The sequence below is a fragment of the Antennarius striatus genome, chromosome 4, assembly GCF_040054535.1.
Source record: "Antennarius striatus isolate MH-2024 chromosome 4, ASM4005453v1, whole genome shotgun sequence".
NCBI lineage: Eukaryota > Metazoa > Chordata > Actinopteri > Lophiiformes > Antennariidae > Antennarius > Antennarius striatus.
In genome coordinates this window covers 4,430,612-4,445,000 of record NC_090779.1, presented here as the reverse complement: position 1 = coordinate 4,445,000, position 14,389 = coordinate 4,430,612, and the positions used below count along the sequence as shown (strand labels likewise).

The following is a 14,389-nucleotide window of genomic DNA, read 5'->3' as shown; positions in this document are numbered from 1 at the left end:
GTGTCAACCTGTCCTTTATATTCTTCTTATTTGTTTCCTATCTTTCTCCCTTGATGTGAAAGGGAGTCTCTGAAATTAGAGAAACTAAACTTTCAGTGATATTAATGTGAGAATCCAAATGCAGAAGCAGAAGGTAAATCTGTGACACTCAATGATTGTATTGAACTTTCAGCGGTGTATTCAAGCATCCCATGGAGCAGTGATTTTTTTGATAAATCAGTGAAAATCTAGATGTGTCTGCCAAACTTACTATATGTCTCTCTCTGGTTTTGTTTTCAAACTCTATCCTCAGGGCTTTCTGTCAGACCTGCTGGAGAAGGCTAACAGACACTACGATGACCAGAAGCTCCAGGAGTACACACAAACTATAGTACGACACACATCTTCATATACCGATGGTCAATTTAAGTTACCCCATAACTTTTGTTTATAGTCAGAATAACTATTTTTATTTTTTCATAATTTTCACAAACCACAGAAGAGTTTTTCAGTTTACCTCAGAATATAATTTTATCACATCACTTATAGGAAAAAAATGGAAAAAATGGCATTGGCACTATCAATGTTGGTGCGGTTGAGCGGTCATGGTCATTCATGTCCTGCAGGTTGTGTTTACAGCCCAGATGTGCTGACATCTGCTCCTTCCTCAAAGCCCCAGTGCTGACCTGATTTGCCAAAGCAGGTTCCTCAACATGCTTTCACTTTGTCCTCATTGGTTTTCATACATTTATGGAACACAAAGACATAAAAATCAGTTACTGAGGGAATGTAACAGTTCTAGTGATTCATGCTAGCAGAAAAAAACTTAACTGGATAAATTTTCATAGATGATGCTCAGCATTCCGCTATCTCATTCAACACAACTATCCTGAGCAAAATCCTGGCTCCCTTTTAAAGTTGAAAAAATACTTTGCAAACAAAAAAGTCACTAACAGATTTCATAAAAAAGAAGATGTAATAATTCAAACTTGTTTTTAATCTTGTTTGTAATCACTTTGTCTTGACATTGACAACTGGGGGGCTTTTCTGAAAAGAAAAACAACCATCTGCTGCATTGGTTGAATATTGCTGACACATGGTTGATGGACCGTCCCTTTACTGCTCCTCTGTTTAACATTTACAGCCACTTAAAAAAAAGTGCATTCATTACAAAGATAGAAACTTCCCAGTAAATGAATTCCACCACATTTGCCTTCATCTTGACAGTATGTATATCTATAAAAAAAACTTATTTCAGTCTTTCTCCTCTCTGCTGTCTTTTCTCTGTTCCACTTCTACTTTGTAGCTCAGGATGTTTGATCTGAATGGAGATGGGAAGCTGGGCCTGTCAGAGATGGCAAGGTAACAATTTTACCACCATGTGTACAATATATAAATGCTGGGACACAGCGCCTACCGATGTTCCTTCTCAGTCTTAAATATGAATAATTTATACGCTTTCACTGATTAGATTCATTGTCTCCCACAGGCTTCTTCCTGTTCAGGAGAATTTTTTACTGAAATTCCAGGTAGGGGACAAATATGGTTCACAAAGAAAAGTTGATGCTAAGCAGGATGGCTGTGATGTACACAATTAATGCGACTGGAATAAAACAAATACGACAAAAATTATTTAAGTGATTTCAATGATACACAGATAAGAGTTTTGGGTTACTGAGTGTATTTCTAGTTTCATACTGTGACCCCTGTATTCTCTAACTCTTCATTAAAGCTGAACTTTGTTTCTACAGGGTGTCAAGTTGACCTCTGAGGAGTTCAATGCCATCTTTACTTACTACGATAAGGTAGGCGACATTTATTCAGGTCATAATAAATAGAGTTCTTGATTTCAGTACAAACACCAGCTGGTCTGAGGTTAGCTTCTTCCTGTTTTGTTTGTTCATAAGCACCATGGTGCCACTGGGAAGCTGTATCCACAAATCCTGAAAAAAAATAGTATCTACTACATTACTGAACCGCAAAATGAATACCTTTCAACACTTTTATTTAAATAGAAGCATGAGAAAATCCACACCTAATAATATAATATATAGATTAGATTAGATTAGATTAGATTAGATTAGATTAGATTAGATTAGATTAGATTAGATTCAATATACTTTAATGATCCCAAATTTCACAGAAATGTACAGAATCACGAGTCAAGTTGTCTGGCTGGCTCGGCACTGTTTTGTTTTTGAATCTCCCTTTTCTTTAGATGTGAATATTCAAATTTCTGGATATTTTCCAAGGGCGCTCCCCAGCCATGCAGGGAAATGAGTTTGGTTCTGCACACCTGCCCTTTTGTAAACTGCTCAATGTGGTTGAGCAGAGGCTCAGCCATTGGCCACATTTTCCATGTTATTAGTAGATTTGAATGGAGGAGCTACTGAGAGGGATAGGGTACAGCAAAAATTAGAGCAGGGATACATCTTGAATTGCTTTGTGACCCGAGGGACCTTCAGTGATCTCACTAGCTATGGAATATCTAATTGGAAACATGAGCAACAGTCTAGCGTTTAAGTGCAAAATGCTGCTATGTTCAGTGTCGTTAGCTAGCAATTTAAACACTTTTCATGAAATCCATTTTCTTTTGTACCATAATGCTTATTTTGTAAAAGGGACTCACCCACATAATGACATATTTACTGCCTAGTGTTTAGTGTCCAATCTGTAATGCAATGCTTCTGGTTCCTGGATGCACGTAGAAATTCTGCCCATAAAGACTATGAACAGAACTGGTGATAGAGGGCAGCCCTGCCAAAAACCAACATATACCTCGAACAGATCTGACTTACTACCGGCAATGCAAAATAGACTCTGGCTTGGGGTCGTACAGGGATCGGACAGTTCTCAGCAAAAGGGATCTGAACCCAGTACCTCCGAAGCACTCCCCACAAGATACCACAAGTGATATGGTCGGTGGCTTATCCAAAACGACAAACCACATTTGGATTGATTGAATGAACCCTTGAGCATCCGATGAAAATTGTAGAGCTTGTCCAGTGTTCCATGGCCGGGACGAAAATCTCATTGTTTTTTCTGAATCCCAGGTTTGATAGTTGATTTAATCGTCCCCTCCAGTAACCTGAAATAGACTTTTGCCAGGAGATTACGAAGTGTGATCCCATTATAGTTGGAGCACACCCTTCAATCTGTTTTCGTGAAAAGGGGGACCACCACCTCACTCTGCCAATCCAGCGGTTCTGTCCCCAAACGCCATGAGACATTGCAAAACCAATTCCAGAATATCCAGAGACTTAAGGTGCTCAGGACAAATCTCATCCAATCCTGGTGTGCTGTCAACAAGAAGCTTGACGAAGAATTCTGTGATTTTAGCTCAAGTGACGGAAAAGTCTACCTCTGAAACCACAGCCTCTGCTTGGTAGTGGGATTGAGGAGATCCTCAAAGTATTCTTTCCACCACCCAACAATATTCCCAGTCAAGGTCAGTAGCTCCCCTTTTCCACTGTAAACAGTGTTGGCAGCGGACCACTTTCCCCTACTGTGGCACTGGATTGTTTGCCAGAATTCTTTGAGGCTGACCAAGTCATCCTCCATGGCTTCCCAAACTTCTACCAGACCCTTGTTTTTGCCTCCATAACCACTTGGGCCTTGGTACGCCTGACCTGCTGGTATTCGTCGGATGCCTCCAGAGTTTCACAAGTCAACAAGGCTCAAGAAAATTGCTTTTTCAGCTTGACAACATCTCTTCCAGTGTCCACCACCAGGTTTGGGAGTTGCCACTGTGACAGGCACCAGAGACCTTGCAACCACAGTTCCAATCAGCTGCTTTGACAATGGAGGTGGAGAACATGGGAAAAGATTTCTCGGAGGTGGCAGTTGAAGAATGTACTGAAAGAGGACTCTGCCAGACTTTCCCGACAGACCCTAATGAAATGCTTGGGCCTGCCAAATCTGTCCAGCCCTCTGCTTCACCAGCAGATCCAGCTCACTACCAGGTGCTGATTGGTTTACAGCTCTGCCCCTCTCTTCACCTGATTGTCCAAGACACGCAGTCAGAGGTTCGATGATACAACAAAGTCAATCATTGACTTTCGGTCTAGAGTGTCCCGATGTCATGTGCACTTACGGACATCCCTGACAGTGTTAGTTATGAACAAAATGTGACTAGCACAGAAGTCCAATAACAGAACACCACTCATGTTCAGATCGGGAGGCTGTTCACCCAAATAACCCCCCCCCCCCATGTTTTACTGTCACATGACCATTGAATTTCCCCAGGAGAACAATGAAGTCCTCAGTCAGAGCACTATTCGGTACAACTCCCATGGACTCCAAGAAGACCAGGGATTCTGTACTGCCATTTGGAAAATATGGAAATATATATCAGTGAGAAGCCTATCTTCGGGTCAGCTCAAACACATGGTGGCTGATGTGTGGGGATGTAAGCAAGTCCAAAATTAGCCTGCCACCTCTCACCGCGAACAACACCAGAGAAGTGGAGAGTCCAGGTCTTTCCAAAGGGCTGGGTTCAAGAGCCCAAGCTGTGGGTTGAGTCTAGACCGTATCTCTCAACCCATCGACTGTCCAATCCACACTAAAATATTTTCCATATCTAGCAAGAGTATTGTCATCACTTTGTTCTTATAAAGAATTATAAAAATTAGTAACAGTGTGCAGATTAGTCGCTGTAGGTCACACTGTTTCTTTCTATATGAACAAAATTGTAACCAAAAATTCAATTTTATAACCAAAATTCCATATGTACAAAATTGTAACCATGCTTTTAGCCAAAGAAGTTTCAATGATGTTGATGTGTGTATCCAATGACACAGATGCCCCTCACTTTGTTGACGTTATTGAACTAATTGTGTGGATTTTCTCATACTCAGAAGATTAAACTTTTAACCTCTAAAATGGCGTAGTATATGGTATAGCTATAGAATTTTTAGTACTGTTGCCACATACTGTAGCATGAAGGTTCTGGGTTTGAATCAGGGCTTTGAACCAGGATTTTTTGCCAATCGGTTTGTTCCGAACAGAAACGGAATTATAACGTTTCCGGTTTTGTGTTTCACCCATAAACTGACTTTCCTGAACCGGTTAGAACAAAGAAATAAAGTTCCTGAACCGGTTAATAACGTTCCTTGTAAATATAAATATATAGGTGCCGTATTTTGCACACCATAAGACGTGCTTAAAAGCCTTAAAATTTCTCAAAAATCAATGCTGCGCCTTTTAACATTAAGCGTCTTATGTGTAAACTGAGTTCCAAAATCTGTAAAAATGCCAGATCGGCCCTTGTCCACCGACATAGCACGTATTACTTCACTACGTACGCCGCCAGCGATAGACCAATTAGAGAACATGACGCGAGTCTACGTCCGGCACACCTCTGCTAAGTACCGGTACAGGGTATATGCCGGTACTGTACCGCAGGTATGCTTTTAACCAAATTTGTTTGGCTAAAGACCCCCGACAATGAAGTCAGCGAAGAGACGCGCTTACGATGCAACATGTAAACTCCAGGCTATCGGTTCTGGTTGTTCCGGTTCACGTAGAGAGACCGGGTGGCTTTTTTCACGCTTTGACATCTCTTTTGATCTGTGACTCCATGCATGCCCACACCACCGCTTCTGTCAAAAACCACGTTAAGCGGCTGAATTCAGAGCTTGCCAGCATCCTGCGAGGACTAACGAAAGAACTTCAACCGCTAGACATCTGTGTAAACAGAGCCTTTAAAGTTGAGCTGCATGCGTCTTGGAGCGATGGATGAGAGATAGTGAACACACGTTTACCAGGACTGGGGGGCAGTGCCGAGCGAGTTACACCACGAGTTACACCCCATATGTGCGTGAATTGCGGATGCCTGGACTAACGTGTCTGCTTCGACTTTTGTCCGATGTTTCGTAAAAGCCGGCATCATTATCAGACAGCCACCCAGAAACGTGACGATCAGCGATAGTGAAATTACCGAGCTTTTCAATGCAGACCGAAGATAAGGACTTCGAAGGATTTACCACAGATTTATCAAAAAAATAAATAAAAAAATATTTTAAAAACAATGTCGGTGTATTTTTTGAAATATAAAATAAGAAGTACAACACAGTTCAACCACAGTCACCTTTTTGCTTCTGTTAAGAAAGCATGCACCCAACAATAAGGTGCGCCATGTGTAAAAGTAGAGAGTTGAGTATAACTTTATTTATCCATTACGGAGGTTCTGTCAGGGAAATTAATTTCTCCGTTGCACACAGCATAGTAAGTACACAAAACACAGAAAAAGCATACAGAAAGCACCAGCACATAGAAAATAGCACATCAAAGTACAGAAATAAACTCTGCAATTTGGATTGCGACTCTTCATACAATGCGCTGAATGGTGCGCAAAATACGGTAACTTAAGGACTTTTAAATTGGCAACTAAAGCAATTAGTTTATACTATACTGTAGACCATAATTATAGATATATCCCTACCCTACAGTAAACAGTAACACAGCATTACACCACTGCTTTATGTAAGTTGTATCACTGCAGTTAAGGCCTATGCCTCCTACTTCGACACTACATGAAATGAGACAAGAATAACTTCCACCATGTCATTTATTGCTGAACAACAGATCTTCATTGTTCTTCTCCCATTGCTCAATATTGCCACAAAGTGCTGGCAATACGGGAACACACTGCTCTGAAAATGACTGCATCCAATGAGTTAATGTCTAAATCATACATTTTTAAGACTGACATACTGCAGTGTTTACCCGTTATGATTAAATGGTGACTGGGGGACTGCCCTTTTCCTAACTGCTGCTGATAGCCGCTACTTCTCTCCGCTCCCATCCCGCGTCCAGTGAATGACAGGAAGTGAAACATGTGGTCAAATATTTTTTTCAAGAACGAAAAAAAACCTGGCATTAAACAGTTTACAATTACTTTCTGTTCCGATTCTGTTCGGGAACATTAAAAAATATAAAGTTTTCAGTTTCGTTTTCGTTCCTGCCAAAATACCAAAAGTTTCCAGTTTTCGTTTTCGTTCCATGAACCGGTTCAAAGCCTGGTTTGAATCCATCTGGGGGTATTTCTGGGAGTTTCTTTGATCTCCTTTTGTCTGCATGGGTTCCTTAAGGTGGTCTGGGTTCTTCCTACTGTCCAAAATCAATATGTATGAATGGTTGTTTGTCTTTCTTTGTTTTTCCCTGTGATGAACTGTCCTGGGTGTGTCTGTAGGGGTAATGGTTGATTTCTGTGTTGAATTAAGTCAGCTGGATTGTAGGATCCAGTTGACTTAATTCAATGGAGAGAACTATCTTGGGCCACAGTGCACTGGCGTCGCACCCGGAGTTTCCTGACGCCCTCAGTCAGCAGGGATAGGCTCCAGCACCCCCGTGGCCCTCAACAGCAGATGAAGCGATTGATGATGAATAAATGAATGATCTATCATGAGTGTATTCACTCGTTGTCCAGTGTCAGATGGGTTGCGCTGTAGCCCCCGCAAAGACAGGCAGTTGTGGGCAATGCATGGATGCTTTCCACGAATGGTTCCGGTGTTTGTCAAAGCAGTCTGTATTCATGTGTTTTGAGACAGTAACTTTAATAGGATGCTTAACGGGAGGGGGCAAGATTTTTCTCCCTACAATTTTATCTAAATCTATCTTGCTCTTGTCGGTCTCTCCATTGTTACCAGCACCAGCTTTAATAATTGGCACAGCCATTAATACAGTATATTCTCTATCTGGCTTACCGTTTTTTTTTTATGAACACAACAGTGAATCTGAACTTTCTGGCCACTAGTCTGTCAGTGTAATATTGTATTTCAGTATTGTGCTGAAACATTTTTGTCATATTTTTCTTGTCATTGAATGTCTTGTCCTCAGTCTACATAGTATTTTTGGACTAAAGGTTGAAGGGCATGCAGCTGGAGCACAGCAGTTCATCATGGCAGTGGGATGAGTGGATGACTCAATGTCTCAGATTGGACTGAAGGCTAGAGCATTGTCTAGCTCATTTGAAGAGGACGGGGTTGAATATTAAATTATTGACGAGCCACTGCAGTCCATTCATGTTGACTCTGCAAATGGAGCACTGCCATTTATTTGTGTAATTAGTTTCATCATTTTGTTATGAGCTCAGTCCCTACAGCTGAAACACAGGCAGCTGCTGTCACTGGTACTGAGGCATTGTGGGCGACACGTCTGGTCATCTGAACACTAACATGGCTCACAGCACCAAAGCCCCAAACTGTGCAAGACCTTGTAAATGTCTTAAATGCAAGACGGCACGCAACTTAGGCAGGCCAATTGATACCTGATGTTATGACGCTTTCCTGAAACTCTGCGGCATAACTCCTATATCCTTGAAGTGAAAATAAATATATTTCACACTTTATTCCCAAGATCTGGGACATTCATCCTTATTTTTTGTACTTTAAAGAGTATCTTCCAATGTTAAAATTAATGCGGGGCAAGCTGCTTTGTTCTGAACTCTTCCTAAAACAGTACAAATGAACAGAGCATGGGTCTGTGCCTTGTGCCAAGAGAAATTTTCCAACAGTGTGAATTTATTCTTTGACTCCAAACTCTTAACACTGATGTGAGACATGACTCAAACATTAGCAAAGTGGCTCTCTGTTGACTTCACAGCCAGAAAGAAAGAAGACGTTCTGAAGAATGCTGGTATTTTGGCAAGTTTTGGAAAATGCTCTTGTATACAAACTTACATTTTCCCAACAATTTCAGAAAAAGGTGATTATGACAGGACTGCAGCCAGTCAGAGCACTGAATAAATGCTATTACCTACAGTGAACACATTCAGAATTGTTAATCGTGTCAGCCCTGATGTTTACTGGTTCTTAATATAAAAATAGCAGTGCATTTAATTATTTTTGACGGTATTTGTCTGCAGTTTAATTTCTTGAACTGAATGTGCTTCTTTGTGGAGAGAAGCATAACTTTTGTGTCTGCTTTCAGGATGGAAACGGCTACATTGATGAGCAGGAGTTGGACGCCCTGCTACGAGACCTTTACCAGAAAAACAAGAAGGTGAGATGAGGGCTGTCGAAAACATTTACGTGGGATCCGTAAACCAGTGGTTTGGCGTGTAGCTTCATTCATCTGATGGCTTTTCTGTCTGAACAGCTGTGAACTACTTATGTCCAGTATACACGCATAACAAGTGTGGTAGGGGTTTCGTTTCTCTTAAAGACAGGAGACAGTGTATAAATACAAGATTTTTTTTTTGTCAATTCAAATCATGCATAGGTACAATAATATCATCGATGATATAGACAGACAGACAAGTTCAACAAATACTTATCTTATTATAATGAGATCTCTGGACAGTCCTTCCAAGTGTTATTACAGAATATTCTGGGTACAGGAAAACTTCAAGTACAAAAATATGAAAAGAATCACACATCATTTATATTCTAAAGGCGTGACTAGGGGAGGTATTAACCTCGGCTCATCTGCTTTCAACCAGTTCTTTACGGTTTTCAGTTGGTACGTCATGACCTCCAGACATTACCAAAAATATCAAGTCAACAGTTTCACATAACTATTTGATGACATAATATAATCAGTCACGTGAACCCCTTTTGGATGACCCTGTGCAGAAACATACAAAAACATTCTAATTTCAAGTACAGTATATGAAATGATCTGGCCAGCTGCTTCCATCAGTGTCTAACTTCTTCCAAGGATACCGACAGTCACGCAAGCATTTCCAAATATGGTCAAACAGTAATTATATTCATGCAGAGTCTTCATGACCTCGAGACGTCCTGGTGCCATCTTCCCAAGTGCTGAATGATTTGACACACACACAACAATCCAGATCTTTGGTTCTATGAAATGATATTATTTTATTATATTATTTTCTTGTCCATCCATCCATCCATCTTCCACCGCTTATCCGTAGTCGGGTCGCGGGGGCAGCAGCTTCAACAGGGAGCCCCAAACTTCCCTTTCCCCGGCCACATCCACCAGCTCTGACTGGGGGATCCCAAGGCGTTCCCAGGCCACTGTAAAGATATAATCCCTCCACCTGGTCCTGGGTCTGCCCCGAGGTCTCCTCCCAGCTGGACGTGCCAGAAACACCTCCCTAGGGAGGCGTCCCGGAGGCATCCGCACCAGATGCCCAAACCACTTCGACTGACTCCTTTCCACGCGAAGGAGCAGCGGCTCTACTCTGAGCCCCTCGCGAACAGCAGTGTTGCTCACCTTATCTCTAAGGGAGACACCAGCTATCCGCCTGAGAAAGCCCATTTCAGCCGCTTGTATCCGCAATCTCGTTCTTTCGGTCATGACCCATCGCTCATAACCATAGGTGAGGGTAGGAACGAAGACTGAACGGTAGATGGAGAGCTTTGCCTCTCGGCTTAGCTCCCTCTTTGTGACAACAGTGCGGTAAAGCGACTGCAATACCGCTCCTGCTGCCCCAATTCTCCGTCCAATCTCACGCTCCATTGTTCCCTCACTCGTGAACAGGACCCCAAGATACTTAAACTCCTTCACTTGTGGAAGGACCTCATTTCCCACTGGGAGAAGGCAATATTTTATTGTATTATTTTATTTTATTAAAAACTTTCCACCACACAAGTATTACGGAGCGCCCTCGCACGATCGCGAATCAACGCTCACGACTCCATCCCATCGCGAATTTTTAGTAGGCAGTGATACTGTATACGCATTCTACTGGCTGATGGCACCCGGAAGTGCACTCGGTTCCGTCAGTCTCGGCTGCTGACACTGGTACTGAGGCATTGTGGCATTACGTGAGACACAAAATGCTTTAAACAGTCGATACGAGTGTCGGAAAAGGAAATACAGATAGAAGGTGGTCTAATATCAGTATGGGAAGGATTCATAAATGTTTGAATTACAGTAAATAATAAGATAAATAGTTTGTCGCGTGATTCCTTAATCACATGTGGTTCCTGGAACGCATTAACCGCAAAGAACAAGGGCACACTGTATATCAGAAATAAAAACTATACAATTAAAAAGAACATAGATCTATCAAGTCTGTATGACAAAATTACAGTGAGAGAAGAAGAGTAATTTTGCGCACTCTCACTCTTCGTTGAGAAAAATTCTTAATTATATTGTAATCATGTCATGGAGGTGCCAGGTTAGGACTCATATGCAGATCACCAGTGGATATCCATCCATCCATCCATCCATCCATTCATCCATCCATCATCCCTTACCGCTTTACACGCTGTGGCGGGGAGCTGGAGCCTATCCCAGTTGGCTTAAGGTGTGAGGTGGGTGAAACTCCTGCACAACGCCAGTGCACCACAGAGCCACACAGAGACACAGACAACCACACATGCGCACAGTCACTCCTACAGTCAATTTGGAACTGCCCAATGCTTTCACCCATAGTTTAATTAGATCAGCCAAAATCCAAGAAACACAAGAATTCAAACAAACTTGAGACATGAGCAAGGATACAAAACAATCTGGCATAGAACTAAAGGAGAAGCCGGTTTAGGAAGCCTCAGGCTAATCAGTCTGATCAGGCACAGGTGTAGAGATGAGGAACAGGTGTAGAGAAGAGGCTCCACCCACCAGTTTGGCCCCGCCTCCTGCCACATCCCAGCACAGCAGAGCAACATGAGAATACAGTCAAACCTCGGTTTTCAAATGCTTCTGTTCTCGACCAAATCGGTTTTCGACCAGAAAATCTGAGAATTTTACGTCTCTGAACTCGACCAAATTTCGGCTCTCGACCAAACCGAAAGAAGCCGAGCGTACCTGAACGCGACTCACTCGGGAGCCGAGCGAACTCGAATGCCCAGGATGCTTCCTCCGTAGCGCATTCGTGTTCAAAGTTCGATAGGGTATCTTTTATTAAAATAAAACACAGTGTCTATTTCTACCCTTTTTTATTTATAGTAAACAGTACACAGTGCAGTTTATAGTGTAAACCGAAAAAAGCCGAGCATTACTGAATGCAACTCACTTAGGAGCCGAGCAAACTGCCCAGGATGCTTCCTCCGTAGCGCATTCGTGTTCAAAGTTCGATACGATATATTTTATTAAAATAAAACACAGTGTCTATTTCTACCCCTTTCTATTTATGGTAAACAGTATACAGTGCAGTTTATGGTGTAAAATAGTTTAAAAAAAACTTAGAAAAAGTTGTTTTTTAGACTTGGGACGGATTAAAATTATTTACATTAATTATAATGGGAAAAAGAGTTATGGATTTTGAACAACTCGCTTTTCGAACAGCCTTCTGGAACGGATTATGTTCGAAAATCGAGGGTTGACTGTAATACCAAAATGGCTCTCATCATCATCATCATTAAGGACGTATGAATAAACTGATGGATAAAAAACATGAAAATTTGAACCAGTAGTGATTAAAACTCCAAATAAAACAGAATGAAAAGGATTTGAAAATGAATGCGTGAATAAAATGAATAGACCAAAAGTTTTGGTCCAGGGGTCCCGTGTTAGGATTAACTTCAGATTAACTGCTGGGTCTGCAGGGAAAAAGAAACCTGACAGGACCAATTCAAAATCATCTTGAAATTCTTTGTCGAAAATTATATAATACAAACTGGTACCTGACCTGACAGCCTGACTGGGAGGGATCTCTCTACCTTTCTTCTGACTTTTCTTTTTGTACCTCCTCCCTCAAAAAAATCACTGAGGTCCATTCATTTTGTAATCCTTTGTTGTGACATTGGAAGCCATGCTGTACTTGTTTCTGAAACATGTATTATAAATATTCTTTAAATTCATTCTATAGTTGCAACTTGTAATTGTAAATTTTTCGACTGGAAACTTAAATACTTCAATTTGGTGATGATGTTTGTTGCACATAATTATTGAATTGTAGCTCATTTTCGGAACAAACTTTTTTTTTTTTTGGTCAACAATGTGATGGCAGGAAAGATAATTTCAACATAGTTTGGGGGGGGGAAAAGATGTACAAACGTTTGCCTCACTGACGTTTGCCTCACTGAAATCATGACACATGTATTGTGTGTCCAAATGGATGATTATGTGTTGGGGACTTCATTTGAACATCAGCACCATCATTCAGCATTACATAGTTACACTATGTAATCGCATAGTTAGACTTTTTGCATAACTCTAGTGATGAAACAACACTAAAAAGTTGTACAGTTTCCAGCATCTCACCCCCCAGTATCTGCTGTGTTCAGTTCAGACAGACAGAAAAATCAGCACCTAAAAAGGCCTTCAGAGAGACTGGTTGGTACAACCCAAATAAAGACCAGGGAAGGTTTTTATTGGTTGATTTCATCCGTTGGCTTCTTTAGCTTTGCTAACTCAATCCTCTCTTGTCCAGGAGGTGGACTTGAAGAACCTGAGGGGTTACAGGCAGAGCATCATGAGTCTGTCCGATGGCGGCAAGCTTTACCGTGGCGAGCTGGAAATTGTCCTCTGCAGGGAGCCAATTGTGTGACTCCTCCTTCTCTCTTTCTCTGCCTGCCCCGCCCTGCTCCCCTGTGACCACACCCACTTTAAGATACCTGGCGACATATACCAGGTGCATGCGCCAGTCACCCCCCAATCATTTCCCCAGTCTGTTTAAAGTTACATCAGAATGAAGTGCACATTCAGCACGCAACAGCTCTTCTCCCTTAGCCTCTGCGCAGTCTGACCTCTGACCTTTACAATGACCTGTCTGTTGCCGCAGACATGTCACCCTCTCAACCTCGTCCCATGTCTTCATCACCTCATTCCTGCCCATGCTGTCTTGTAACTCCAAAAGCCCAAAGTTTGTATTCTACAAAAATGACCTTTGATCTGTTCATAACCCCTGAGCCCTGACCCCAGCTTCGTTGACCCTTCTATCCTGTATCCCTGCCTCCTTTGCATTAGATACGATAGTCTAACAAAAGTACAAGCTGTGTTTGAATTGATCTCATTTATAGTCTGATTACCTCATTTTTAGTCTGTTTACTTTTTGCCTCCATTTGTCTTGAGTGTTGTTCCATTGACATATGATTTTCATTTTCAACATATGGTATTGGCTGATACTGTCAAACGAAAACATTAATAAACTGTCTTAAGATGAAAATAGTTGAGATTTTTTATTTAAAATGTGATGTAAAGAATAAGTTTTAAAGAAAGTGTTGGCCGTGCAGTCAAAATATTTCATTATTATTCATTATTATTATTCATTGTTATTCTCTTACTTGGCCTCTTTTGTCCTTTGTCCCTAATAGGCGAGGCTAATTGTAAAAATGATTGTTGATGGGTGCAGTCATGACAGTAAGAGTAGGACAGAGTACAATTCCAAGCTATAGTGTATTATGGTATGAAACTGGACTCTGTCATGCGGCATAAAACATGCAGCTGCTTCTTCTGATGCTGTTCCTGCATTTTTTTTGCTTAATGCATTAGAATAAGGAATATGGGGGAAATAAAGTTCTGTCGCAGCACAGCTTTGCCTTTAACATAACAT

The 14,389-nt window shown here is 41.4% G+C and overlaps 1 protein-coding gene across 2 annotated transcripts in view; it reads left to right on the top strand.

The window, feature by feature from the left end:
* Nucleotides 1-13,957, top strand: part of calb2a (calbindin 2a) — a 25,321-nt gene extending 11,364 nt beyond the window's left edge. For both annotated transcript variants that reach the window (XM_068313547.1, XM_068313546.1), the window contains 6 exons: nt 293-370; nt 1,286-1,341; nt 1,469-1,508; nt 1,731-1,784; nt 8,911-8,982; nt 13,268-13,957. In XM_068313547.1, coding sequence (XP_068169648.1) covers nt 293-370; nt 1,286-1,341; nt 1,469-1,508; nt 1,731-1,784; nt 8,911-8,982; nt 13,268-13,384 — 417 coding nt within the window. In that variant the 3' untranslated portion in view covers nt 13,385-13,957. The remainder of the gene's footprint in view (nt 1-292; nt 371-1,285; nt 1,342-1,468; nt 1,509-1,730; nt 1,785-8,910; nt 8,983-13,267) is intronic.
* Nucleotides 13,958-14,389: the final 432 nt, after the last annotated feature.